Here is a 26,131-nt window from a genome sequence, read left to right as displayed (position 1 = left end):
CTCTCTCGATTACTTAGTTTGTTGGGGAGGCCTGCTCTAGGAAAAGTCCTGGTTTTTCCAAACCTCTTCCATTTCAAAATTATGGAGGCCCCTGGTCTCTTGGAAACTTTCAGTGCAAAATAAAAAAAATGTGTACCCTTCTCCAGATCTGTGCCTTCACACAATCCGGTCTCTGCTCTACATGCAGCACTTTCCTCCTCATGACTTGGTTTTTGCACGGATATGAATTGTCAGCTGTGAGACCTTTTATAGACAGTGGTGTGTCTTTCCAAATTACATCCAATCAAATTAATTTATGACAGGTGGACTCCAATCAAGGCGTAGAAACATTTTAAAGATTATCTAAAGAGCTAAATTTCAAGTGTCATAGCAAAGTGTCTGAATACTTCTGTCCATGCGAAATTTGAGTTATTAATTTTTAATAAATTTGCAAAAATTCTGTTTTCACTGTCATTTTGGGGTATTAAGTGCAGAGGACTCAACATGAAAGTGAAAGGGTCTGAAGACTTTCTGAATGCACTATATGCCCAAGCCCCATCAACAATTTAAGATAAATTGGATACTCTAAAATCCAATTTTATATATGCATGCATTGGCGCCTACAAATTCATGGTTCACTCTTATGGATCCAAAATTACGGATTAATCCAGCGTTGTACACAAAGTGAAATCTTAACGGTTTTCATACAAGGCTCAGCGATCATTTATGTTACCTGTATCGAGCATCACCTGCTGGACATGAAATGTTAGAAGTGAGTGATGATTAAATGGATTATTAGTCATTTAGGCTGGGTTCCTACTGGGCGTTTTTGACATGAGGCTTTTTGTTTTGGTTGAGAAACTCCCATTGAGAGACTTGGGAGTTTTATCTACCAAAACAAAAAAATGCAATAAAACCGCACAGTGTGAACCCGGCCATAAGACACAATATAAGTAGAAACACATGAAGTACCTTGGTGAGTGCGTTTAGTCCTAAAGCTGTGGCAACAGCACCTGTGGTGGCAGAAACATAAGCTGTTCCCAGTTGGCTAAAACAAGAAAAGGTAAAAGTGTTTGTATATGTACGGGAAAAGCATGAACAAATGTCAATAATGTAAGTGAAGTGGATACTTGGACTGTATAGGCATCATGTTAAAACACAGTCACTGCCCTAAAACGTAAGACTGCAGCATCTGCATATGGATAGAACAAAGGATACCTTTCTGGAATATTTTTACATTTCCTCCACAAACTCTATAATGTGATGGTTCATAGACTGCGGATCAATAGAGATCATACTGGTCTCGTAAGGGAAATAGCAACTTTGGATCAATACTTGAAATTTGCAATAAGCGAGCGTCCTGTGGCTGCACTAATGAAAACCAAGGACTGTACAATTGTAGGAAGAACTGTACATGTTGGTAACCAGGCAGTTACACACACATTTAGGCTTGGATCACACACACAGTTTTGATACCGTTTTTGGCCCAATCTTGAGCCAATAGGAAGGAAAGGCATAAAGAAACGATGAATTGCCTTTCATTTGTATCCACTTCTGTGTTTGCCAAACACTGCACCAACACTCTGTGTGTTATTCTGGCCCTAGAGAACTAGTGGGGTCACTGTGACTGTCCCCTATGAACTAAAGAGAATATCTGTTCTACACAATTGAATCGTTCCACTTACATCTCTCCAACAATGCTGCTCAAAGAACATATATACAAATTAAACAACAAAGTGTTTGGCAGGGTCTTCAAACCAAGGTGGTGCTTTAGCACACCAGCCCTCCGCTTTGTAAGCTACAAGTATGTGTGTATACTGTATAAATCGGATTTTTCACTTGCATATTATTTTCCAATAGTTTTTTTTTTCTAAGAACTTCATTCTGTGGGTATTTCTATTGCAGTTTTCATTTTGTTCAAGTTGTTAGAGTGTACTATTTTCGAATATAAAGACTACAATGTCCACGTTATTGTATTACATGGGATCTAAGCAGCAATGAAGGATACGTTACTGACCACACAATATTAATTGCAGGGAACCGCATATTAAGAACGCAATGGCAGTGTTAGAAGAAGCAGTACTATCAATATACACCTCAGGCACTTTATTAGGAATATGCGTCTGGTAAACAAAGGAAAAACAAAATATCTAGTTTATAGCGCAAAACCCTCTAAACATTGGAGTAGATGCAGAATAACGATGGATAGCATTTAGGGTACATAACCAGTTTAATAGTATTGATAGAATATTTTTGCAGGGTGTTGCCTGTAGCAATTTGCCACTTTTTGTCTCCCAGGACTGTTGCCCAAAGCACAGGTAACTTTAATAGGTGATCTCCAGCTATTCGAGACAAATGTCTGATGTAATTCCAAGTTGAGCTAAAGTATCGGTAGTACATTTATGGGAGAAAAAGGTTCTGGGGACTACTCTTGACCTAAATAAAGACATCTCTATCAAGACTAGGTAATTGGATAAAACACTAAGACACTTATGCTACAGTCACACGAGCGTATAAGATTCACGCGCGTGAAAAGCGCACGTGAATCTGGTCCGTTATGCATCAGTGTGCTTTGCGAGGGGCATGCGTTTATTCATGCACTCGCAAAACATCTTTATTTATTTATTTTTAATTGAACTGATGCGTAAATCACGCACAGCGATTTTCACGCAGCCATTGACTTCAATGGGCGATAGGTGCGTGAAAATGAACCAATATAGGACATGCAGTGAGGTTTACACAACGGACACACGCTGCGTGAAAACTCCTGCATGTGTGAATGGGGCCCATTGAAATCAATGGGTCAGTGTGCGGTGCGTGATTTTCACGCACAGCACACGGATGCGTTTTACGCTCGTCTGAATGAGCCCTTGCATTTTAGACAACTCGAGGAATCTCTGGTTTTATATAAAATACCTTACCCACTACGGGCTTTTTTCCCCATTTACACAATGAATGTAATTTTTCAGACTGGAGACTATATTTTTACAGATGAAAAATCTCATCCGATTCTAAAACGCTACGCTTATCAGACGCTTTAAAGTGGTCGCTTTGACAACAATCTTTTCAGCTTGACACAAGGTCATTCATTTCATTCCCGCACATGGCAGGATTCCAAACCTCTACAGGCATAGTAATGAAGCGGTGAGAGATGAGGCTGTGGGCGCAGAGCCATGTGTTATACATCCTCCTACCTTCCAGTGATGGGAGCATCTCCACTCCGATTTGTGTAGTTAACAATGGCATTAAAAGACTGGTTAATCCACTGCCAAAAGATCACGGCTGGCGTTGTTCTAAAAACAGAAAACAGCATTTTAAAGCTTTTATTTGACATGGCTTAAAGGCAGCAATTCTAAAGGCTAAACATGAACATCTGGGAACCGGCTGCATTCATACATAGGGTTTTTTTTCATCTCTGACAGATGCACACACATTGCCTGCCTTGCTGGATTCATTTCCTAGAGCTGAGAAAGGGCTGTCTCTTAGCTATAATAAAAGCTACATATCATTTTGCCAAAACCAACTCAAAGCATGTGCACAAGAGCATCAATTAATAAGAAAGAATTAAAAGAAAAAACCCATGTCCATATGCCCTATCAGGGTATGTTCACACGCAGTGAGCAAAAACGTCTGAAAATACAGAGCTGTTTTCAGGCGAAAACAGCTCCTGATTTTCAGACGTTTTTTACGGCCGTTTTTCAACGGAGTCCATGAAAAACGCCTCCAAAAACGTCCTAAGAAGTGAACTTCAGACAAGCTGTCATTTTCCACGCCGTATCTTGACAGCGACGCATAAAATAAAGGCTCGTGGGAACAGAACATCGTAATCCCCATTGCAAGAAATGGGCAAATGTTTGTAGGCGTATTAGGGGCGTTTTTTTCAGGCGTAAAACGCCCGAATTACGTCTGAAGCCACTGCGTGTGAACATACCCTCAGGGTGTATAGACATCATGCTCAGGACCCCCCTATATGTGCCAGAAAGGACAGCAGCTCTGTAAACACGGCTCCCGTTCTGGTGGACCTGGCACATCCATGCATTAAGCGGACAGCCATTAGACATGTAATGCTGTATTTTCTTTACAACTTTCGCTGCTGGGGAAATATGTGGCTGGCCGTGGCTCGCTCTGGTGAGTAATGCTGTTTGCCAATCCAGCTATTTTTTTTTTTTTTTAAAGAACGGGTTGTCTTCATAGGAAAATTTTTCTAAATGTGAAATAATAAAAATAGATCACCAAGATCTGGATTTGACGGAATTCAACCTGTTTAGTTCAACACAAATCAAGTGCTATGGAAAATAATCCTCTAGTTAAGTTTTAAAGGGAACCTGAATATGCAGCTTGTTCTTAGGTCAGCATGTTATAGAACAGGATCTAAGCCGATATGTCTTTGTGCACTTAATACAATCATGCAGACTTGTAAGGAGTCTGGGATACATTGTAAGCAGGTTTTTGATGGATTTAAAAAAAAAAAAAAAAAAAAAAAAGAAAGAAGAAAAAAAGCCTTCTCTGTGAATAGTGGATTTTACCAGGGAAGCGGTGGCCAACCAGATATTTACTCTGAAGCGCCTGCTGCAGAGGATGTAGTATTACATGGCAGTGCTTCCAGATAAATGGCATGGGATGCTCAAATCTGCCAGAGTGGGAGCTGCTTTAACAGAGCGGCTCTTCGTTTTGGCTCACAGAAGGGTCTCCCGAAGAGTGAACCCCTCTATGATGTTCATATGCCCTAAAAGGGAATATGGGCAGGGGAATTCTTCAGGAGACCGCTCCATTAATAAAATATATCAAAGATATTTGTATCCATATTTGTTTCCTTATAGTGCCAAAAAAGCCCCACATCTCTAGAGAACAGACTATAAAGTAAGTCCGATTAAAGATCATTTATTTATATTACAGAGAACCCATCACAAAGACATACAGATGTAGCAGAGCTGAGTTTATAATTTATCATGTGTCATCTGATGTTTTTTAGAAGACTGCTGGTAAACATTTTTTTTTATTGTTTACTCAGTTATCACAGTTCAGAACAGAACGTGAATAGGGCAGTCTTGACACTAGAAAACAAGATCTGTATTTTTCAAGAAACAGTGCCAGTCTTGTTCATAGGCATCGTCTAGTATTGCAGCTCGGCTCTATTAATCTAAATAGAGCATAACTTATAAGTGCAAGAATAGATGTAGCCACCGGATAGGTGTGGCACTGTTTCTGGTGAACAAAGCCCCCACCAAAAACAAACATACACTCCCTTTGAAGTAACCCGTTAGGACAATTTCCTAAAACCCATCACTAATTTAAGAAAGCCCGACACATTTTTCAGCATAATAAAAGAACGTTAAGGTTTTCGGGTTTCCAATGAATTTTGCTAAACATCTTTACTGTGCTGCATGTAGGAGAAAAAAAAAAACTTTAGATATAATTACAGTGTTAAAAAAGACGGTTTCTACCGCCATGGCCCACTGGGTAGCAAATGACTGTCCGCCTGAGACTGCACTTGATTATGACGTGACAACTTCTCACTGAACGTGATGGCGGGTGATCCTGTGGGAAACAGTCTTTTTTAAGATGGTAAATGTATTGAAATATTTCTCTTACCTACAGTACCTCGACCACAGTAGAGGTGTATTGCGAACTTCAACTGGATCTCCGAGAACTCCAGCAATATGTTTTGTTATTTTATTTAATCTTACCTGTAAAATGTCATCATACATCCTGTGATAGTCATGTTCATGGGTACCTGAGCGGACATCCTTCCTATAAGAATCATCTTTTCACCTGTATCCGGGTGGAAGGCAGAGTCATACACATACTTTGCTCTCCATAATTCATCTTCTGTGAGTCCAGGCTGCAGAATTCCATTTCTACAGTGAAAAAAAGAAACACAATAATCGTGATCTTGTTGTTTTTTTTTTAGCACATATCTAGGAGAAAAAAAACCTCAAACACAGAAATACACACTTCCATTTTTGTAAGTTGTGTTAATATATTAATAATGACGCATCCCATTTGGAGGTTTTCACAATGAAACGCGTGAGTAAGGACTTACCGTTGTTATGGCTCTATCATAGAGTAACTCATATGCATAAGCATATTGACCCCTAAGATATTGTCCAGGCAATGATCAGTGTCTACACTGTTCACTAAGTAAGTGGTGATCTAATGCTGCAACGTCAGAGATTTTTTATTCACAAAGTTTGTGACGGTTATGCAGTGACTTGTATAAATACAGAAAAGGAAGACATTGAAGGGGTTTTAGCACATACATATGCCATAAAAGTGTGATAACTGGGCGTCTAATCTAATTTTTTGATCAAAATGTGCACTAAGAACCTCCCTATTGTAAGTAGATTTAGCAGTAATGCATATTTATTTATATTTAGTGGTTTTGGTTATATTGGTGTTCGCAGAGTGCTGTCACCATTTTTGTCTGCTGGGCGTCTAACCAGTCGCACCCACAGACTACAGCTTGGAGAAACTTCCTGCCAAAGGAAAGATCTTTGCTGGAAATCAGATTCAATCTGCAGTGTTTTGTGAAAGCGTGAACAGATGACCAGGTTGCTGCTTTGCAGATATGTTTAATAGATGCATCCGCTCTTTCTGCCCAGGATACGGACATAGAGCGTGTAGAGTGGGCCTTCAGATGCTCTGTAAGAGGAATGCGAAGATTTTGATAGGATACACATATAGCTTTTTTTTTTTTTTTTAAACCAGCTCCTTTCCCTTAGGACCACTAAATTGAACGAAAAGCTTGAGATCTTTCCTCCAGGAATTTGTGGATTCTAGATATTTTAAAATAATTCTGCGAACGTCCAGTGTGTGGTACTCTTCTTCCTTCTTGTTTGTTGGATTTTGACAAAAAGGAGGATGTATTGTGTCTTGGGACATGTGGAAGTTGGAAATTACTTTTGGAAAGAAGGTGGGATCTGGATGAAAGATAATCCTATCATCTAGATTTCTGAGAAAAGGATCTCCAATAGAGAGGGCATGTATATCTCCTACCCTTCTAGCTGTGGTTATAGCTACCAAGAAATCTGCCTTCCAAGAAAGAGGATTCATGTTACAGGAAGATATAGGTTCAAAAGGAGGTAAAATGTCAAACCACTCAACACCCAGTTCCCAAGGGGGAAGAAAAACAGAAGGTCTCGGAGATAATCTGGATGCTGCCACAAATCATCTATTTATCCATCTATGAAAAGCGTTTGGGTTTAGAGGGGAAAAAAAAAAAAAAAGAAAAAGAAAAAAAAACAACAACTTTTGAATATTGGTGTTTTTTCTGGTTGGCAAAGAGATCCACCTCTGGGACACCCCACATTCTGGTGCTCTGAAGAAGATTTTTTTGGTTCAGACACAATTCTGTGGAATTTAAGGCCTTTCTGCTCAGTAAGTCTGCCTGGGTGCTTAAAGTTCCTTTTAAATGGAGGACTGATAGGGACTTGAGGAGTCTCGGTTCTGCCCAGTAGACTATTTGTGAGGCCAAGAGTTGGATATTTTGGTTTAGCGGCTCCCTGGTGTCATAGATATGCCACTGTGGTTGTGTTGTCTGAATAAATTCGTGTGTGAGAATTTCTGACTAGGTGTTCTGCTGATCTTAGTGCTTCCAGTAACGATCTCAATTCCAGAAAATTTGATGAGTGAAGGCTTAGCCTCTGAGACCAGGTACCCGGAAACGTGTTTCCGGATATGACCGTACCCCATCCTAGTTTGCTTGCATCTGTCGTCAACGATATTATGGGAGAGAGGTGCCAGACTACCCCTTTCTCTAGATTCCTGGGACTTAGCCACCAGATAAGGATTTTTTTTTTACTGATCTTGTGAGGAGAATTTTATTGTCCAGTGTTGGGTAAGATTTGTTCCATTTTGACAGAATCTAGGTCAGATTTCTGGGAGTGAGCCGGAGACCATGGAACTGCTTAAATACATGAGGTCATTGACCCCAACAGCGACATCGCTTCTCTTATTAAGACTTGTCTCTGTCACCTAAAACGTTTTCCCTCAGAGACAGTTTTTTGTCTTGTGACAGGAAAGACTTCTGTTTGCTGGGCAATTTTGTCCAAAAATGTAATCTTGATTTTTTTTTAACACTTTGGGCGATTTTCGATTTGAATCTCGATTTTTTTTATTGCTTATTTAACAGTAATACCAAGAGATAATTTAATAAATTCTTTATATAAATAACTTTTCAACATATATTTCTATAATTATTGTACGGAACTTCACAACTTTTAACCTCTGCAAATACTTTATTTTTATCATAAATACAATTGGAAAAATGTCTATCTAATTGATTAGAACTTCTGTGTTCCCCGGCAGGGAACAAGTTAACAGAATCTATAATCAATGATGCACTGCATGTACTAACATCCCTCTCTGCCAGTCACCACCTTAGCCAGTTTCCGACATTGCCAGATTCACACGACCGTGAAAAACGATCCGTGTGTCAGCTGGATTTCACGGACCGATCACGGTACATGTGAACGGGACTCCTGGCATCAGTCATTTATGCTACAATCACACGGCATAACTATATCGCTAGTGCAGTGTAAATGAATGGAGAGAAGTGCATGACGCTGATTGGTCAGCGTCATACACTCCTCTGTACAACGCCCACTTGGTCTAAAGTAAAACACGCCCACTTGGGCAGTAAGAAACTCATTAGCATAAAGCTAAAAATCGCTCATAAAAGTGGATTAAAATAGATCGTTTTTCTAAATAAAAAGCATTACTGTCACCTACATTATAGCGCCGATCTTCTTATGTAGGAGATAGGTCACTTATAATGTGGTGACAGAGTCTCTTTAAACCAGGTGACAGGGATTAGAGTGGAGAATCCTGCCAATCCAGAAGGGGGGAGATTTGATGGACGTCCTGCATGCCTTTTTGGCTCCTTTCCGTGGAAAGGAGACTCCATGTGGATCTTTCCAATGTGGTAAAAGTGGGCGCCGCCATATTTTGTCACAGTGGAACGCAAGCTAGGCTTTGAGGAAGTAGAATGGCTAGGGAGCTCCGAATAGGACCACAGCCTAGGCATGCACGGTGCATCGAAACTTCGATACTGTTTCGATACTGTGCATCCCTAAACGGTTCGATACCGCTATTTCCTGTATTTCGATACTTGGCTGCGCAGCCGCACAGCTCAGCTCAGTATAGTAATACATGAATGTATGGGAGCGCGGCTGCGGCTGTGTAATTCAGCCACAGCCCCGCTCCTGAGTCATGATAAGTTCGCGGGGTCAGGATGATGCGATGCGGCCGGCGCTGCACTAATGAGCGGCGGCACTGGAGACAGAACATGGCGGGCGCGCTACAAAACACCCCCATGTTCTGTCCCCAGTGCCTGAACCGACGCTCATTAGTGCAGCGCCGGCCGCATCACCTCATGCTGACCGCGCGCGCACTTCCTGTCAGGAGCGGGGCAATGGCTGTATTACACAGCCGCAGCCCCGCTCTATAACGGCGGAGATCAGAGAAACCTCTCATCTCTGCCGTTATTCCCATGAATGCTGCGATCACAACTGACTGCAGCATTCAGGAGAAAGTGAGAAGGGGGGATGCCCCTGGATCGCGTCACAGGGAATTCCTGTGACGCGATCGAGGGCCATACCATATATGGGCAGACAGCCCAGGGTCTATTGACGGCCCCTAGGGCTGTCTTACCATATTTCATGTTTTTAGGACATACCCAAGTATGTCCTAACAACTGCCTGTGTACTATCAGTACACAGGCTAATGTACTGGCACATATCTGATATATGTCAGTACATTAAAGTTTAAAAATAAAGTAAAAACAAAGTATCAATTTAAAAAAATACACATACACCTTTATTACAATAAACATTAAAATAAGTCTCAATACATAAAATATTCACACATTCAGTAATTCAGTAATGATGTGTGCGCTGTAAAAAAATAAAATAAACACGGCTTTCATTCACTTATTAATGTGAGGCGCGATGAATTTACCCTCCATGTTCCTCACATTAATAGTAATTAACCCCATCATGTACCTCGCACATTAACCCATTATGACTGAGAAACATGATGGGATTAATTACTATTAATGTGAGGCGCGTTCAAAATTAATCACACGTCGCGCCTCACATCAGAAAACGGAAGAATTTTTTTTTTATTACTGTTGGCAAAAGTATCGAAATTGGTATCGAAATCGCAATACTAAACGAAGTATCGGTATCGAAGTCCAAATTTTGGTATCGTGACATCCCTACCACAGCCACCGCCAAACTAAGCTTACCAGAGCGGCGGAGAGGTTGTGACAGTTCCTGGATCCAAGAGAGAACGGGAGCAGCAAAAGGGAGCTGGTAACCCCCGCTGCCTGGTGGATAGTTAGTTACTAGTCATCTCTGCCACCAGCCTAGAGACGTTACTATCCTGTAGTTGCCCCATAGGGACAGAAAAAAAAACCACTGAGGAGGAATAATGGGGAGGGGCTATTTAACCTCGTTCTTTTTCCTGTCCCTATTAGAGGCGGGGTCCTACCTCCTCTGGTGCGGAGGGTGCTTTGAGATATCTATTTTACAAAATGCCCCTCCCTCTATTAAATAATAGAGTATAAAGATGTAAGTCAATACCTTTGGGTAATGTTTACTGTAACTTATTTGGCTTTCAGCGTTTGCAGTTACTGATCATAGCTTTGCCTGAATGGAGCAGAGCTAAAAAGATGCAGAGTAGCTACTGTGTGTAGAGGATCTGAGGCCTTACCACAGGCTCAGACTGCTGCCCGAGCTCTAGCCCATGCTCTATACAGCAGCTGTGTTTGTCGTGTCTTCTGTGGATAAGCACAAGCTCACCAGGTCAGTGAATGATCATAAGATATTCAGCACAGCAAGGGTAGATTGACTACAAACAACTAAACCAGAAAAAAAGAAGATCAGCAGGTATAACTGACATATACACGGAGATGAACCTCAGTTAAGGCTATGTTCACACGGGGTATTTTGCAGAGTTTTTTGACGCGGAAACCGCGTCGCAAAAACGGCCCGAGAACGCCTCCCATTGATTTCAATGGGAGGCGTCGGCGTCTTTTTCCCGCGAGCAGTAAAACTGCCTCGCGGGAAAAAGAAGCGACATGCCCTATCTTCGGGCGCTTCCGCCTCTGACCTCCCATTGACTTCAATGGGAGGCAGAGAAAGTGTATTTCGCGCTGTTTCATGCCTGCAGCGCTCAATGGCCGCGGGCGAAAAACGACGCGAAAATCGGCGTGCAGGGAGAGGAAAATCTGCCTCAAAGTTCCAAACTGAATTTTGAGAAAGATATTCCTCCCCCAAAATACTCCGTGTGAACATAGCCTAAAGGGGCAACCTGGAGATCAATGTTGACTGCACTTCTACCTTGCAAAAGATTGAAAGCAAGATGATAAACATAAAACCCCATGTCAATAATGAACACTTGACCAGATCCTTGCTTTTCATATAAACTTAAGGCTGGGTTCACACACAGTTTTTTGCAGGAGGAAAATCTGCCTCAAAATTCCATTTGAGGCAGATTTTCCTCTGCCTGCACGCCGATTTTCGCCCGCGGCCATTGAGTGCCAGAAGGAATAAACGCAGCGAAATACGCTTTCTCTGCCGCCCATTGAGGTCAATGGGAGGTCAGAGGCGTAAACGCCCAAATATAGGGCATGTCCCTGAAATCAATGGGAGGCATTTTCGGTCGTTTTTTGGCGCGGTTTCCGCATAAAAAAACCTCAGTGTGAACTGGCCCTAATAGTTGGCAGCTTGTTCATTCCAGGTAACAAAAAAAATGAAGATGTGACAAACATGTTTTCTTGATATGTTTACACTCTGATAGAAAGGTTATCACTTGAACCTAGTCCTGGTGAAAAATTAACCATCCCTGAAACGGCTCCATAGGTAGCATTTCTGCAGTAATGTCACTGCGAAAATACAGACTTACAACAAAATGATCTTAGGAATCTAATTAACACATAAGCACATCGATTTATATATATTAGAAAACAAGGGTGCATTATATATTTTAATGTAAATGGGACGGAAAATTTGCATAAATGAAAACAAGGGCATTTAATAGATAGCCAAAAATGGTTAAAATACAGGGTGCTAAGAGCTCCCATAATGCAAAATCTATACTGGGCATGTCATCTTCATAAAAAAACGGACATTTGGCAAGAGAAGGCTTCCTTCACATATGCGTCAGGGCCCCGTTCCGACTGAGCTTTCTGTCTGAGCGGAGCCCTGACTGACACAAACGGAATCCAGATTTCAATGGTGACGGATCCGATGCCAATGGTTTCCGTTTGTCTCAGTTGTGCAGGGGTTCCGTAGTTTAGATGGAATCAATAGCGTAGTAGACTACGCTATTGATTCCGTCAAAATGACGGAACCCCTGCACAACTGAGACAAACGGAAACCATTGGTGATGGAAACTAAAACTTCTGGTTTCCGTTTGTGCCAGTCAGGGCTCCGTTCTAACGGAAAGCTCTGACGGAACGTAGCCCTGACGCAGATGTGAACGAAGCCTAAGCTGTCCGTCAGCTGGCTGAGAGCAGGGTTATATTTAAAATGTTCCTCCCGGATGCCCTGCGTTTTGTTCCCACTAGTCTTTATTGTCGTCTTATAAAGAAGTCTCTCTGTTTAATGACAGGGACGCTTTGACTTTTCACATAATCTTTGAGGCGAACAAACATTTGTCTATGGCGGTCCTATAAGCAGCGTAGTATAAAAAGGGAAACTGATGACAAAGTTGATCTTATGGTTTCCTAATGGGGACATTTTTGTGTCAAGTAGCATTAGTTTTGTTGGCTGAAAGAATGTAATTTGTGAACCGCCATCAAAGAGATTTGAGAATTAAGAAATATAATGTATTGCAGTGGACACGCTTAAGGGCCTTTTACACTGGCCGACACTCAGTCGGTGCTGCTGGTACCGGTCAACGAGACATCGTTTATCGGCGCTCGTTTGCTCCTGTCACACGGAGCTATGGATGGGGACGAGCGGTCGTTACTCCGATCACTCGTGCCCATACATTATTATGTCGGCAGCGGGTCTCCCTGTTTACACAGGTAGATGTGCTGCCGACGATAATTTACTTTTTTAAAACGATATGACCAGCAGATGATCGAGCGTTTGCTCGTTCATCTGCTGATCGCTGCTCTTTTTACACAGGGCAATTATCGGCAAAGAGCGTTCTACGAACGCTCGTCTGCACGATAATCGCCCAGTGTAAAACCCCCTTAAGACACTTTATGGAGCACTTGGGTCCCAAAAGCAGATGTCAGGGATTAAGGCTACAAACAATCCTTGGCTTTTTACCTGTAGCCTTGGAGATCAGTTCTGAAGGTCCTCTTACACGGCGCGTCCTGGGCCGTGTAAACGAGCGCCAACCAATGAGACAGCTCGTTGATCGGCGCTCGTTTGCTTCTTCCATAGAGAACTAGTATGGAGAAGATTATTCTGTTATTCCGATTATTCGTTATTCCGATTGCTCGTCCCCATACTTTATTATCATGTAGGCAGCACGTCTCACTGTTCACACAGGGAGATGTGCTGCCAACAATGATAATATTTTAGGCAGCTACAATGATACGATCAGCAGATGAACGAGCGATTACACAGGGCAATTATGAGCAATGAGCGTTTGATCGATAATTGCCTGGGGAAAAGGGCTTGTAGTCACTGCAAAAAACGATTAGGCATAGAAGCCCTTAGGGCCTTCAAAAGCAACTGATGCCCAGAGAATGACATTCCACTCATGTTCTATTTCACCAAATATCACCCGTCTTATCATACAGCTGAATAGACCCATTAATACACAAAAAAAAACAACAACTTTACTTTTACTATATGTCAAGGAATAAAAACTGCCGAGTCAACAAAGTGAAAAACAGTACATTTGACAAAGTATCAGGGACAATAAATACAAACCCTGCAAACTGTTAAACTGGGGCAGATTTGGAAGGGCACCCTTTTCGGGGCACATGCTTCACTAAGGGAAACTGCTCTGTAGGGTTGAACAGGGAGAGTCTTTAACATGGTGGATTTAAAACTCCAGTGATGTTTTCCTGACATCTAGATCAGTAGCGGTTTATAAATGAATTTTGGAATCTACTTTTGCCAGTGGTATACTGGTTGGAAACATCAAATACTCTGTGAAGATAAAGAAGTCCATCAGGGTAAGGTAAGGGGCTATGTAGGTTTTTTTTTTTTAATCTCTGTTCCGGATACTTGCCCAAACGTACTGTATATTACTTCATTGATGATACGGGTGATTTTATATATATATATATATATATATATATAGTAAAAGTAACATTTTACGTGGGCTCTTGTCATTGAAGTATCACTAATGTACTAGGGTCTAAAAGGGTGCAGCACTGTCCTGGATGTCACCAGTGACAGGCAGTGGTGGAGGCAAAAACTCTGCTCTTATGTACAGAGAGTACATTATTTTTCTGAATTCTCATTTATCTATAGTTTATTCAGAACTGGTTTGTGCATCCTGCTGGGATAAAGACAGCAGGGATAGAAGGTGACTGGGAAAACATCACTTCAGCACAAGCAACACGTAACTTTTGTAGTTCATACCTGTAGTCATGGACAATCTGTCTGGCATGCTCCAGCTGGTCATTTGACAGAAGTATATTTCTTGGGTCGGTTACTGTAAAGAAATGCTTTGCTCTTCCAACAAATGTGCTCTGGTCCCAGCGAGGTTCCTTGATGTTAAGATTTAAGGATAATTCGCTTGACATTTTTTGAAACTGTGAAAAAAAAACAAAAAAAAAAACACTGTAAAATCAAACCTTTTAAAATAAATATATATAAAATAAATAGTTTTTTATTTTAGTGTTAGTAACTTTTAAAAATAAAGTACTAGAATGTGTTCCTTATTATGTTTCAGTAGTCTTCAGTTGATCTGGGTCTGCCATGTGCGGCGTTGCCACTGCCTTTATTTACTGCACAGTGCTCATTGAGCACTCTGTAGGTTAAAATGGAGAAAATGGAAGCGGTTATAAACGTCCTGCTTCTCTCTGACAGCCAGGCCTCCCACCTGCTTCTGCTAGACGTAAAAAGCAGCAGCTTTAAACCTTCACCGTACATTTACAATAGCATGGGTTTAAAGCCCAGGACCATGCCCCCTTTACTAGTTTATTACCTCTTGCAGGCATTGAGGGGTTAAGGGCCTGTTCACATCAACGTTCGGTTTCCGTTGATGGGTTCAGTTAGACCTTTCCGTCGGAGGAACCCATGAACGGAAAGGCCAATGGAAACTATAGATTCCGGTTGCATTTACATAGATTTCAATGGTAATGCTTCTGTTGCAAATGGTTTCTGTTCTGTAAGTTTTCCGATTTTCTTTGGCGGAAACAATAGCGTAGTCAACTACACTATTGATTCTGTCAAAAAAACGGAAACCTTATGGAACGGAGACAAACGGAAACCATTCACAAAGGAAGCATTACCATTGAAATCAATGGTAAGGCTAAGGGAAAGCTATGGTTTCCGTTTGCCTTTCCGTTAATAGGTTCCCCTAACGGAAAGGTCTGATGGAACACATCAACGAAACACAACGCCAATGTGAACACAGCCGAAGGCATTACAGAAGTTTTCAACTTTTTATAGATAGAAAGTGGTAAAGTGTTAAAGGGTTGTCTTAAGTTGGCATTAAACTTGAAGTCAGCTCGAGGATAAACAAATCAGCTGTTATTGCGTGGGGTATCTGTCACCTGTAGCAGTCAACGGCATCCGCAACATCTGCATGTTGGCTAGGGATGCACGATGCATCGAAACTTCGATACAGTTTCGATGCTGTTCACCCTCAAACAGTATCGAAATACATGAAAGAACGGTATCGAACCAAGGGTAAGGCCACACGGTGCGGCCAAGTTGCGTTTTTAAACCGCAGCAAGTAATTTTTCAATAGAAGTCAACGATGACACTTTTGGTATGGACAGACTGCTGCCATTATATTACAATGAGATTTTTGTGCGGTTGAATGCATCTTTATAATGTCCGACCGCATGCGGTTAATGACCACGCTGCCAATGTTGTTTCTGAACTGCTTGCGATTTTGCTAACAGTTCTGCAATGCATTGTAATGAACTATATACAGGCGGCACCTGACAAACTTCAAAACCAGTAAAAACTATGTCCATAAACTATGTGCGTAGAAAACGCAACAGAACTGCAGCATTAGAGACAAAAAACACATGCAGTTGACCGCATGCGATTTTCAACCATAACAAAACCACATCAACGACGCACCGTGTGGTCTTAGCCGAAGCTGTGCGGCCGCACAGCTTAGCATTGTAACACATGAATGTATGAGAGAGAGGGGCTGTGGCTGTGTGATACAGCCATTGCCCGCTCCCGAGTCCTGACAAGTGAGCGCAGTCAGCATGAGGTGATACGACCAGCGCTGCACTAATGATTGGCGGTACGGAAGACAGAACATGGTGGGCGCACTAAAACACCCCCATGTTCTGTCTTCAGTGCCTGAACCGCCGCTCCTTAGTGCAGCGCCGGCCACATCACCTCATGCTGACCGCGCGCACACTTGTTGTCAGGAGATGGGCAATGGCTGTATTACACAGCTGCAGCCCCGCTCTAATGGCTCTTGCACACGACCGAGTGCCAACTCAGGCCATTTTGCACGGCATCCGAGTGGCACCCGATAGTTTTCACGGATCCATTCACTTCAGTGGGTGAATCGAGTCTGCGAAAACGAACCAGACACTCCGATCTGTGGAAAGATAGAACATGTCCTATCTTTCCATGGATCAAGGACGTGACTCAGGCAGCACACACAGTCGTGTGCAAGAGCCCTAACGGCGGAGATCTGAGAAACCTCATCTCCGCCGCTATTCCCTTCAACACTGCGATCAAAGCGGACTGCAGCATTCAAGGGAAAAAGGAGAAGGGGGTGATGCCCCTTGGATGGCGTTACAGGAAATACCGGTGATGCGATTGAGGGACATACCATATATGGGCTGACAGCCCAGGGTCCATTGAAAGACTCCAGGGCTGTCTTACCATATTTCCTGTTAGGGCATACTTAGGTATGTCCTAACAACTGCCTGTGTATTATCCGTAAACTGGCATATAGATATATGCTAGTACATTAAAGTTTAAAAAAATTAAAGTAAAAAATTTTAAATAAAAAAAACAATATACATTTTTTACAATAGACATTAAAATAAGTTTCAATACATAAAATAAACACATTCATTATTGGCGCGGCCTTAACCTGCACAACAATTTTTTTCGCGTCATTTATGATGTGTACGCTATCAAAATAAATAAAAACGTATTTCGTTCACTTATTAATGTACGGCACGAGGTCTGATGAATTTAACCTCCATGAGCCTCACATTAATAGTAATTAACCCCATCATGTAACTTACACATTAACCCAGTGTTGTCAATTATGACTGAGAAACATGATGTGGTTAATTACTATTAATGTGAGGAACATTCAAAATTCATCACACCACGTGCCTCACATCAGAAAATGGTAGAACTTGTTTGGGTTTTTTTTTTTTTTTATTACTGTTGGCAAAGTATCGTTTTGGTATCAAATACTACACAAAGTATCGGTATTGAAGTCCAAATTCCGGTATCATGACAACCCCAATGTTGACTACTTAAAACCCTGACAAAACGTGTTACCGGTCATAAAAACTGGTTTATAAATGCTCTCTCAGGTGATCATTAAGTTGTTGGCAAGTGCCAGTTGCGCTCATTAGAATGCCAGTATTGCTTAACCGTACCTGGTGCATATGATGCAGCGCTGATCACAATACTGGTAATAAGCTTCTGAGCTTGGTGCCAATAAATTAATGCGGTGTCTAGTGCCAGGGATCTTATGCGGACAACTTTGAATCGTCTCAAACATCTGACATGAACACAATTGGCAAGCAATAGCTACAAGGAATGATACAGTAAGGGTCCATTAAGAAGGGCAGATAGTCTTTCATGAGCGAGCGACGATTTAGCGAGTCGTTTGTGTTCGAAAGACGGTCTATTACTCGTGACAATTGTGGCTTAAGATTTTTGCTGCTCAGCCGTTACTGCGATCGTTGCTCGTTCACCACAACTCATCTCTGATCTGTTAACGGCTGATAGATTTCTGATTTTACAAGGAGATGTGGCAAAGATGAACGATAATCTTTCACTCACGTAGATGTGGACGATCCACAGAAATCCAAAAGTTTAGCGTTCGATCGTCGCACGCTATTACACATGGCGCTTATATTTTGCATTCGAATGATTATCTAAAAATTTGCATGATAATTGCTCCGTCTACAACTCCTTAAGCTTTATCTATGATAGATAAGACCGGACATCAACCAATGAGAGGATTCCTGAACAGGAGTATCGTGCTTATATACGCCCCAGGCTTCTGTTATGGTCGGCAAATGAATTTCAGCACAGGTGAAAATAAATAGATTTACTTCTCTCACATTCCAGTTGTAAAATGAAAAATATAAGTATTTATCCAGCTTTCAGATGTGTTCGTACAGTCAGTCAGAGGTGAAATACACCCAGATGCAGAACCAACGTAGAATGCTGGTCAGAAAGCAGAGGCTCAGAGAAAGGTCAGTCCAAGGACAACGTAGAATACAAAATCTCAAAAGCACTGGTCCGGTTTAGAACAAACTGTCATTTAGGAGCTCTTTAAATGTCATTTCTTTTTTCCCCATTATTTTGTTTTCACTGCTTTGTAGAGATATTAAAGAGCAGGTCAGCTGCAAGGATCAACCTTATTGTTCAGAGATCATGACAGTAACATGAATGTGATCCATGCACAGAACGCTGGGAGAGACTCACCGGCATGAAATTCTTCAAGAAGAGGAATCAATGCAAAAGCAATATATAAACCGTGGCTGAACAAGGCTATGGCGGACATAAAATGGCTTAGTTCACTTGCATACTTTTGTTCTGTGGTTTGTAAGACGGTGGTGGGGGGGGGGGGGGGGGCGGTTCAGGCAGTGGATGCCATGAACATTTACCTTTAAGTCCTGGACCACAGATTTTCATAGGTCAAGGTGAATTGTTTTGTTTCCATAGATTATCAGCACAAATAGTACTTTTTATATCAGTTACTTATGGCCATCTCTTGTCTCTAGTAGATCCTCAAAGTCAACTCATAGCCTTCTGCGTTTTACAGAAGTGCCTGTCCTATATTGCAGAATGTTTTTCTGATTTATAGAAGTTGAAACTCCTACTTCAAGGTCTATACTTGGCCTAATGCTTTCTAAGTGCTCAAGTACATCTGCTGTATTACCCCAGCGGTTTGTTAGTAACCTGTCTCAATCTGAGGTCCCTCCAAGGTTCAGTTAGTAGTTAATATATTACACGCATAAAGCAACCAGCGTGCAGAATGAACACAGACGGCCAGCACAGTGAGGGTATGTTCACACGCAGTATTTTCAAGCGTATTTCGGGGCGTTTACGCCTCGAAGAACGCCAGAAAAAAACGGAAGCTGAACGCCTACAAACATCTGCCCATTGAAATCAATGGGAAAAACAGCATTTAGTTCATACGGGGCGTCTTTTTATGCCGCTGTTTTAAAAAACAGAGCGTAAAAAGAAGTAGCATGTCACTTCTTGAGGCGTTTTTTGGAGCTGATTTTCCATTGAACACTATGAAAAACGCCTCAAAAGAAGCTCCAAATTAAAAGAAGCTTAATTTTCAGCTTCAAAAATGCCTGAAAATCAGAGGCCGTTTTCTGTGAAAACAGCTCCATATTTTCAGACGTTTTTTGTTAAGTGTGTGAACATACCCTGACTGGTACAGAGAAGCAGGGGATGTGGAGAAGAGGCAAGTGTAGTTAGGTCTCATTTACACGAACATAGCACGGCCTGTAATTGCGGCACGGACGGCCGCGTAGTGTCATACGCAGGCCACCCGCAATTCACGGACCGTGAACACGTTGATTTCAATGGGCCCAGACCGTATAATGACTTGTCCTATCATTTTCGGTCCGGGTTTCCGGCCAATGCATGGATCGTGGAAACCATGGTCATGTGCATGAGCCCATAGAAATAAATGGGTCCGCAATTCACCCGCAGATTTGCGGACGTAAAAACACGTTCGTGTGCATGAGGCCTCATAATGCAATATATGGGATGTGGGTATCTAAATAGCTCAACGTCCAGATTGCCCAAATTTACCAAGGAAAGCTGCATCAGCTCTACTAAATACTTTGTTACAGCAACGTTGCAATGCCCAGCTAGAATATCATGACTATGGTTTTCTATCTTCCAAAAATTAAATTAAACAGTAAAAGGCACAGTCCGAAAAGTGACAGGGGCACTCTGGGTAAAACCGATACACAGGGGCATATTACTTATCATGCCTAAGGCATCACGCACACGACCACATTTTTGCGGCCGTATAATATCCGCAATTATGGATAGTACAGAATGCATGCTTTCCTATGGGCCAATGCACATGACCGTGGTTTTCCACCATGCGTACATTGCCCGTACCACAAAACAAATAGGACATGTCATTATATGTTCCGCATTTGGTGTCCGGGTTCATTGAGATCAATGTACATCTTCTGTGTAATTCCCTGCACTTGGCATAACACAGTGTGAGGCCCCCTTTTTTTATATATATATATATATATATATATATATATATATAAAACAAAAACCACAACGCAGTGCAGGATTCATCATACGACAGATACCACAGACACCCGATGGACTTATTATGGAGCCCATAGGGTTCCCTTGTGGCGTTGACTGGAAGAATAGCGCTGCATGCAGGGCCATTATTATTACTGTTAAATCGGACAGGATCTGCGACAGACAGATTTTTTTTTTATAATATACTTTGCACCAATAGAAACAAAAAACATTTTTATGAACAGGTTCTGCGGTGATTGATCCTCTTTAACTATGTAACATTCATGCATTTGGGGCCACATATGCAGGACTGTGCAGTTATACATATCCATACTGCAGACACTATGGACAAGCTGCACACATTGAACTCTATGCTGAATGGATGAATGTTATAAAGCCAAAGACATTTCAGCTCCCAATTAAATTAACCCAATTTATGAAAGCTCCTTTAAAAAGAGGATCGGAGAACACAACCGTGGCATTAACACATTCCTGACACTTCCAACTTCCATTTTCTCCACATAGAAGTTTACCTTCCAATAACTTCGTAGCACTAGCTCAGCTTCTAGTACTGACACCAGTTTGTAGTCTGGATATTAGCTGTGCAGGTATCTTACTGGGGTTACCAGATGATATATGTCATACTCTTAATATCTAATAAGAGCTATATGTATATGAATTTGACCTACTAGTAGCAGCAGGATGGTGACGGACACCATAGCGGGATATCCCCCGTTTAGAACACCCTCCTGTGAGCCTTTGAAGAAGCACCTGACACTCTGGCGGACTCGGGCCCCCCACCCACCCCCACTTATTAGAACAGGTGTCAAGCAATAGGATATTTTCTGTTGAGACAATCCACTTCAATGCCTTTGTATTCAGTTGAACATGCGTTACACGTTTTACTGTACTTTGGAGAACGTAGGTCAAAGGTTTGTTTCGTCAGTGTCGTGCACAGCCAACCTGCTGACAAGTGCAAGTCTTCACAAATGAACGGATCACATGCTTCCCATCCTCACCCCTCGGGGGTTTCTGGCAGGCATTTGTAAGAAAACATGATTACTCCCATCTTAAAAAAGAAAAAAACCCACATTAACCCTTGCAGTGCTTGGTGTTTTTTTTTTGACAGTCTTCTCAAGAGAGGAAACTTTTATATGGCCAAAACTAAACGATAGCCCTGTTTTTCAAGGACTGTATTATGGCTGTGATATGCTATAGAAATGGCTGTGGATTGTTTCATCAATGAAAGGGCAGATTGTAACGTACTTTATCTCGAGATGATATCTTGGGGACTGTGCATGTGTTCGCTTACATACTCCTGTCTATAGACGTCCATACAAGAAGCCGTATGGACGCGCACGTGTTGGAACATCTATAAAAAGACACAAGACCCTGACTTGGGGATAGTATAGACATACTGTGTACATTACAAGATTGCAGCAATAGTGGTCTGTAAATTTCAGAGTCCCTGATGAATAGGGATCACCACACTACAAATCAAGATCCAACAGCAGGAAGTGCCAAAGAGATGATGCAACACCATGTGAGCCCTACACTTACACTCTCTACAATTTCAATGGTTGCCAATGATACAATAAACTACCCAGCCTTCACTATAATAAATGCATACATTTTCTAATATTCCATTCTATACACAGTCTTTATGATTGATGCCATATTCTTCTCCGTCATTAGTTACATAGTATACCAACATGCGCCGTGTTCTGTCATATATTGCGCCATTTGGAGGAATATCGTATTTTCACATACCCTCTATTTCAAACATCAAATAGAGTAGAGATACATTGCTAATAAGGTAATAATTGCATTAGAATCACTGTAAAAAAAAAAAAAAACATGGCAACATAATACATACATTTCAGTGTAAAAAGCCTAAATATTAGTAGTTTTATAGGCAAATATTACACAGCAGAAAAAGACATCGCAAATAATCAAGTCAATGTTATTGTATACATGTAAGGCCTGGGGGTCACTTATATTATAAGGTGCATGCTCTGCAGCAGATTACACGAGCTTCCTGCAGACCATCACACCCCTGATCTAATCAGTGGTGGGCTATGAAAGAAGCAGGTACGGGCTTGCAGAACACACACATTTTATATATATATTACACACATTTAACTATACAGTGGTTATGGACTATATAAGAAATGGCCGCCTGCAGTGAAGATGAATGGTTACACAGGGATGACTGCACTCACACTAGTAGTTGAGCAATGAGTCCTGCAGCAGATGCTCTCCGCTTCTCCTCTCTTCCCAGCACTGCCAGCCTCTCTGCCGCGGTGGCTGAGCTCCTAGTCACATGGTACGATGACGTCATCCCACTACGGGGACCAGTTCAGGACAATTTTAGTCAATACTGCAGTTTCTACATTGTGGTATATGGAGATGACGCGCTTGTGTAATGGAGATCTGGTTGTACGCTTCGGTGTGATAGAAGCCGAGTCATGTGTGTAGACATACGTGTTACTGTGTAGCCATGAATCACTGCGTCTTGGAACTAGCTTGGTAGCCAGACTAGTTATTAAACGCGGTTTTATTGTATGCGTGCAGACTGTGCGGTTTAGGAATAATACATCAGCAACCATACTTCATCTAGTTTTCTCCAAGCCCGATCTATCTATTCCATACTGCAACGGAAAGAGTATAAACTTTATTGACATAAATCACAAACAATTAAAAATGAGTCATACAGAGCATGAGAAGTAAAAACGTTCAAAAATCGCAGGGAATACGAGTACAGGAAAAATGGGGACAAAGTATAGTGATTGTAGCAGCCAGACTGATTGTATTGTTGTGTGGTCTACACAGAGATCCAAATTAATGTTATGTAACAAACAACAATGTACAATAACACTGGTGTGAAATGATGAATAATGTACAAGTCTATAGCCAAACTCCAGTCACCCATATGCCTGCTTGACAAGCTGAAGAGTAAAACTACGTGTACTTGAAAATAAATGTTATAATAAACACAAGCAGCACGGGAGAAGTGAGTTGGATAACATACCCATAATGATGATGATGATATCCCTGCGATGAGAGACCGTCAACCCGACGCGCGTTTCGGCGGGATGCCTTCGTCCGGGGGTCTCTCCAGACACCACCCCCGGACGAAGGCATCCCGCCGAAACGCGCGTCGGGTTGACGGTCTCTCATCGCAGGGATATCATCATCATCATTATGGGTATGTTATCCAACTCACTTCTCCCGTGCTGCTTGTGTTTATTATAACATTTATTTTCAAGTACACGTAGTTTTACTCTTCAGCTTGTCAAGCAGGCATATGGGTGACTGGAGTTTGGCTATAGACTTGTACATTATTCATCATTTCACACCAGTGTTATTGTACATTGTTGTTTGTTACATAACATTAATTTGGATCTCTGTGTAGACCACACAACAATACAATCAGTCTGGCTGCTACAATCACTATACTTTGTCCCCATTTTTCCTGTACTCGTATTCCCTGCGATTTTTGAACGTTTTTACTTCTCATGCTCTGTATGACTCATTTTTAATTGTTTGTGATTTATGTCAATAAAGTTTATACTCTTTCCGTTACACTTTCTTGTGTTAATTGTACCCGTAAATCTATAGGTTTTATATCAGTTATTGAGGGTCAATGCACCAAGTTAACTTGGTTTTACATATTGATCTTGGCTTAAATATAGCATTGTCTGCCACACCCGAAGCAAGATCGCTTCCTGTCTGTACCAATAGGTGTTCTATTCCATACTGACAGGATTTCAGACTTTAGCTCTGCCTTTATATTATTTAAACATACTGTAATAGTCCCTGGATAAATACTGCACACAATACCCAAAAATGCCATGCTGTGCTTAGCGCATACAGCGCCCAGACTGTTATTCATTGGCCAAATAAGATCAGGCGGTTGCCCACGTAAAACTAAGCGATACCTACAGAGTACCAAGCATTGTACAAAGAGTGCCAAACAGTACCCATACCATGCCATACTTTGCACAATATAGTGCCCAGGGGGCCTACATAGACCCACATAGCGTCAAACAAAAATTGTATCGCGCTAATTTTTCCTTTTAAGGTTTTCTGGTATGTTCTGACCCCCCCCCCCCCCCATTTTATTCCTATAGTGGTACTTCCCTTATAAGGTCATCTTTAGGTCAGCTGAACTAATATTCTAGCAGGTTCCAGAGTTTGCTAGAAGCAGCTCGCTCTTCTTTGTGAGCTTCCTCATTGGTTGATTTGTATTTGTGGCGGGAAGATTCCACCTTTATAAGACCGGCACCCAGCTGATTCGGTACCAGTCGTTTGAAGAATTCCTGGAGCAGCGCCCGTCCCGTTAAAATTACTTATGTTTATACGTCGCGATGTTTTGTTAGATGGGGTATAGTCTTCCAGCTAATGCTGAAAGGACTTGGTCATTTATTTAGTACAAGCTGATTGGTTGTTTAATTATTTATTATATTTATTATTAATTATGTGTTACCATTAATAAACATCGCGGCCATTTCATCCAATATTATTGTCTTGTTTTTTTTATTTATTTTAATGAGTATTTGGGACATGTGTTACCATAGGTCATTTTAAAGAGTTCACTAAATGCCAGTGTGGTACTGTAATAGGATGCCACTATTGTAGGAACCACAGCAACTCAGCCATGAGGTGGCAGACCCTGTATAGTGACAGAGCAGGGTTGCCGAGTGCTGTGGTTCCAAATCTCCTTTGGAATTATCCACACACAAACCGTGTGCCGGGAGCAGCGGCATGCAAGCCTTACATCACCGAGCACAATGCCAAGCATCGGATAAGTCAATGTGCTCTTGGTGAAATTTTGGTAGGCCAGCCACTCCAAGCTTTCTCAATTTCTGGATAATGGCTCTCACTGTGGTTCGCTGGAGTCCCAGAGTCCTAGCACTGGCTTTGTTACCCTTTCCAGACTGGTAAATTTGAATGACTTTGGCATCCATATTGAAATCTCTTTAGAATGTGGCATCATCTGCTGCTTTTTGAGACCAACAGGGCTGGCAGTATCATGCCTGGTTGTAGTGAAATTTAACCCAATTGTCAATCGAATGTGGTTAAATTGTTCATTTAGTAGCTAAGGGGGCAATTACTTTTTCACAGGGCCAGGTAGAGCTGAAGAGCATTTTTCGTTCAATAAATGACATCATTTAAAAATGGCATTTTGTGTTTACTTGGGTTATCTTTGACTAATATCAAAAGTAGTGTGGTGATTTAAATGCTATTTAAAACGTTGAAAGGCTTTGAAAGGCATTTTTTTAAAAATAAAAATGTCAATCAGTGTGATTGGTGCAACTTTATAATTAGTTTTTATTAAAAATTCTCCTATTTTTTGAGATACAGCTGCTTTGTATCCTCTATAAAGAGCAGCTGTATAGCTTGCTAAGACCTGAATCAGTCAGTCCCGCGGACCTGATGGGTTCAGTATCTCTGACACGTAATTTACACTTAGGGTATGTGCACACGAGGGCATTACGTCCGTAATTGACGGACGTATTTCGGCCGCAAGTACCGGACCGAAC

The 26,131-nt window shown here is 41.6% G+C and overlaps 1 protein-coding gene across 1 annotated transcript in view; it reads right to left on the bottom strand.

Annotated features, from left to right (window-relative positions):
• SFXN1 (sideroflexin 1) overlaps positions 1-22,915 on the bottom strand; it is a 38,067-nt gene extending 15,152 nt beyond the window's left edge. The window contains exons 1-5 of the mRNA XM_075856516.1: positions 22,808-22,915; positions 14,535-14,707; positions 5,667-5,837; positions 3,174-3,272; positions 952-1,027 (exon numbers count right to left, since the gene is read on the bottom strand). Coding sequence (XP_075712631.1) covers positions 952-1,027; positions 3,174-3,272; positions 5,667-5,837; positions 14,535-14,698 — 510 coding nt within the window. The 5' untranslated portion in view covers positions 14,699-14,707; positions 22,808-22,915. The remainder of the gene's footprint in view (positions 1-951; positions 1,028-3,173; positions 3,273-5,666; positions 5,838-14,534; positions 14,708-22,807) is intronic.
• Positions 22,916-26,131: the final 3,216 nt, after the last annotated feature.

Source organism: Rhinoderma darwinii, chromosome 3 (assembly GCF_050947455.1).
Source record: "Rhinoderma darwinii isolate aRhiDar2 chromosome 3, aRhiDar2.hap1, whole genome shotgun sequence".
Classification (NCBI taxonomy): Eukaryota; Metazoa; Chordata; class Amphibia; order Anura; family Rhinodermatidae; genus Rhinoderma; species Rhinoderma darwinii.
This window is presented reverse-complemented; position numbering and strand designations above follow the sequence as displayed.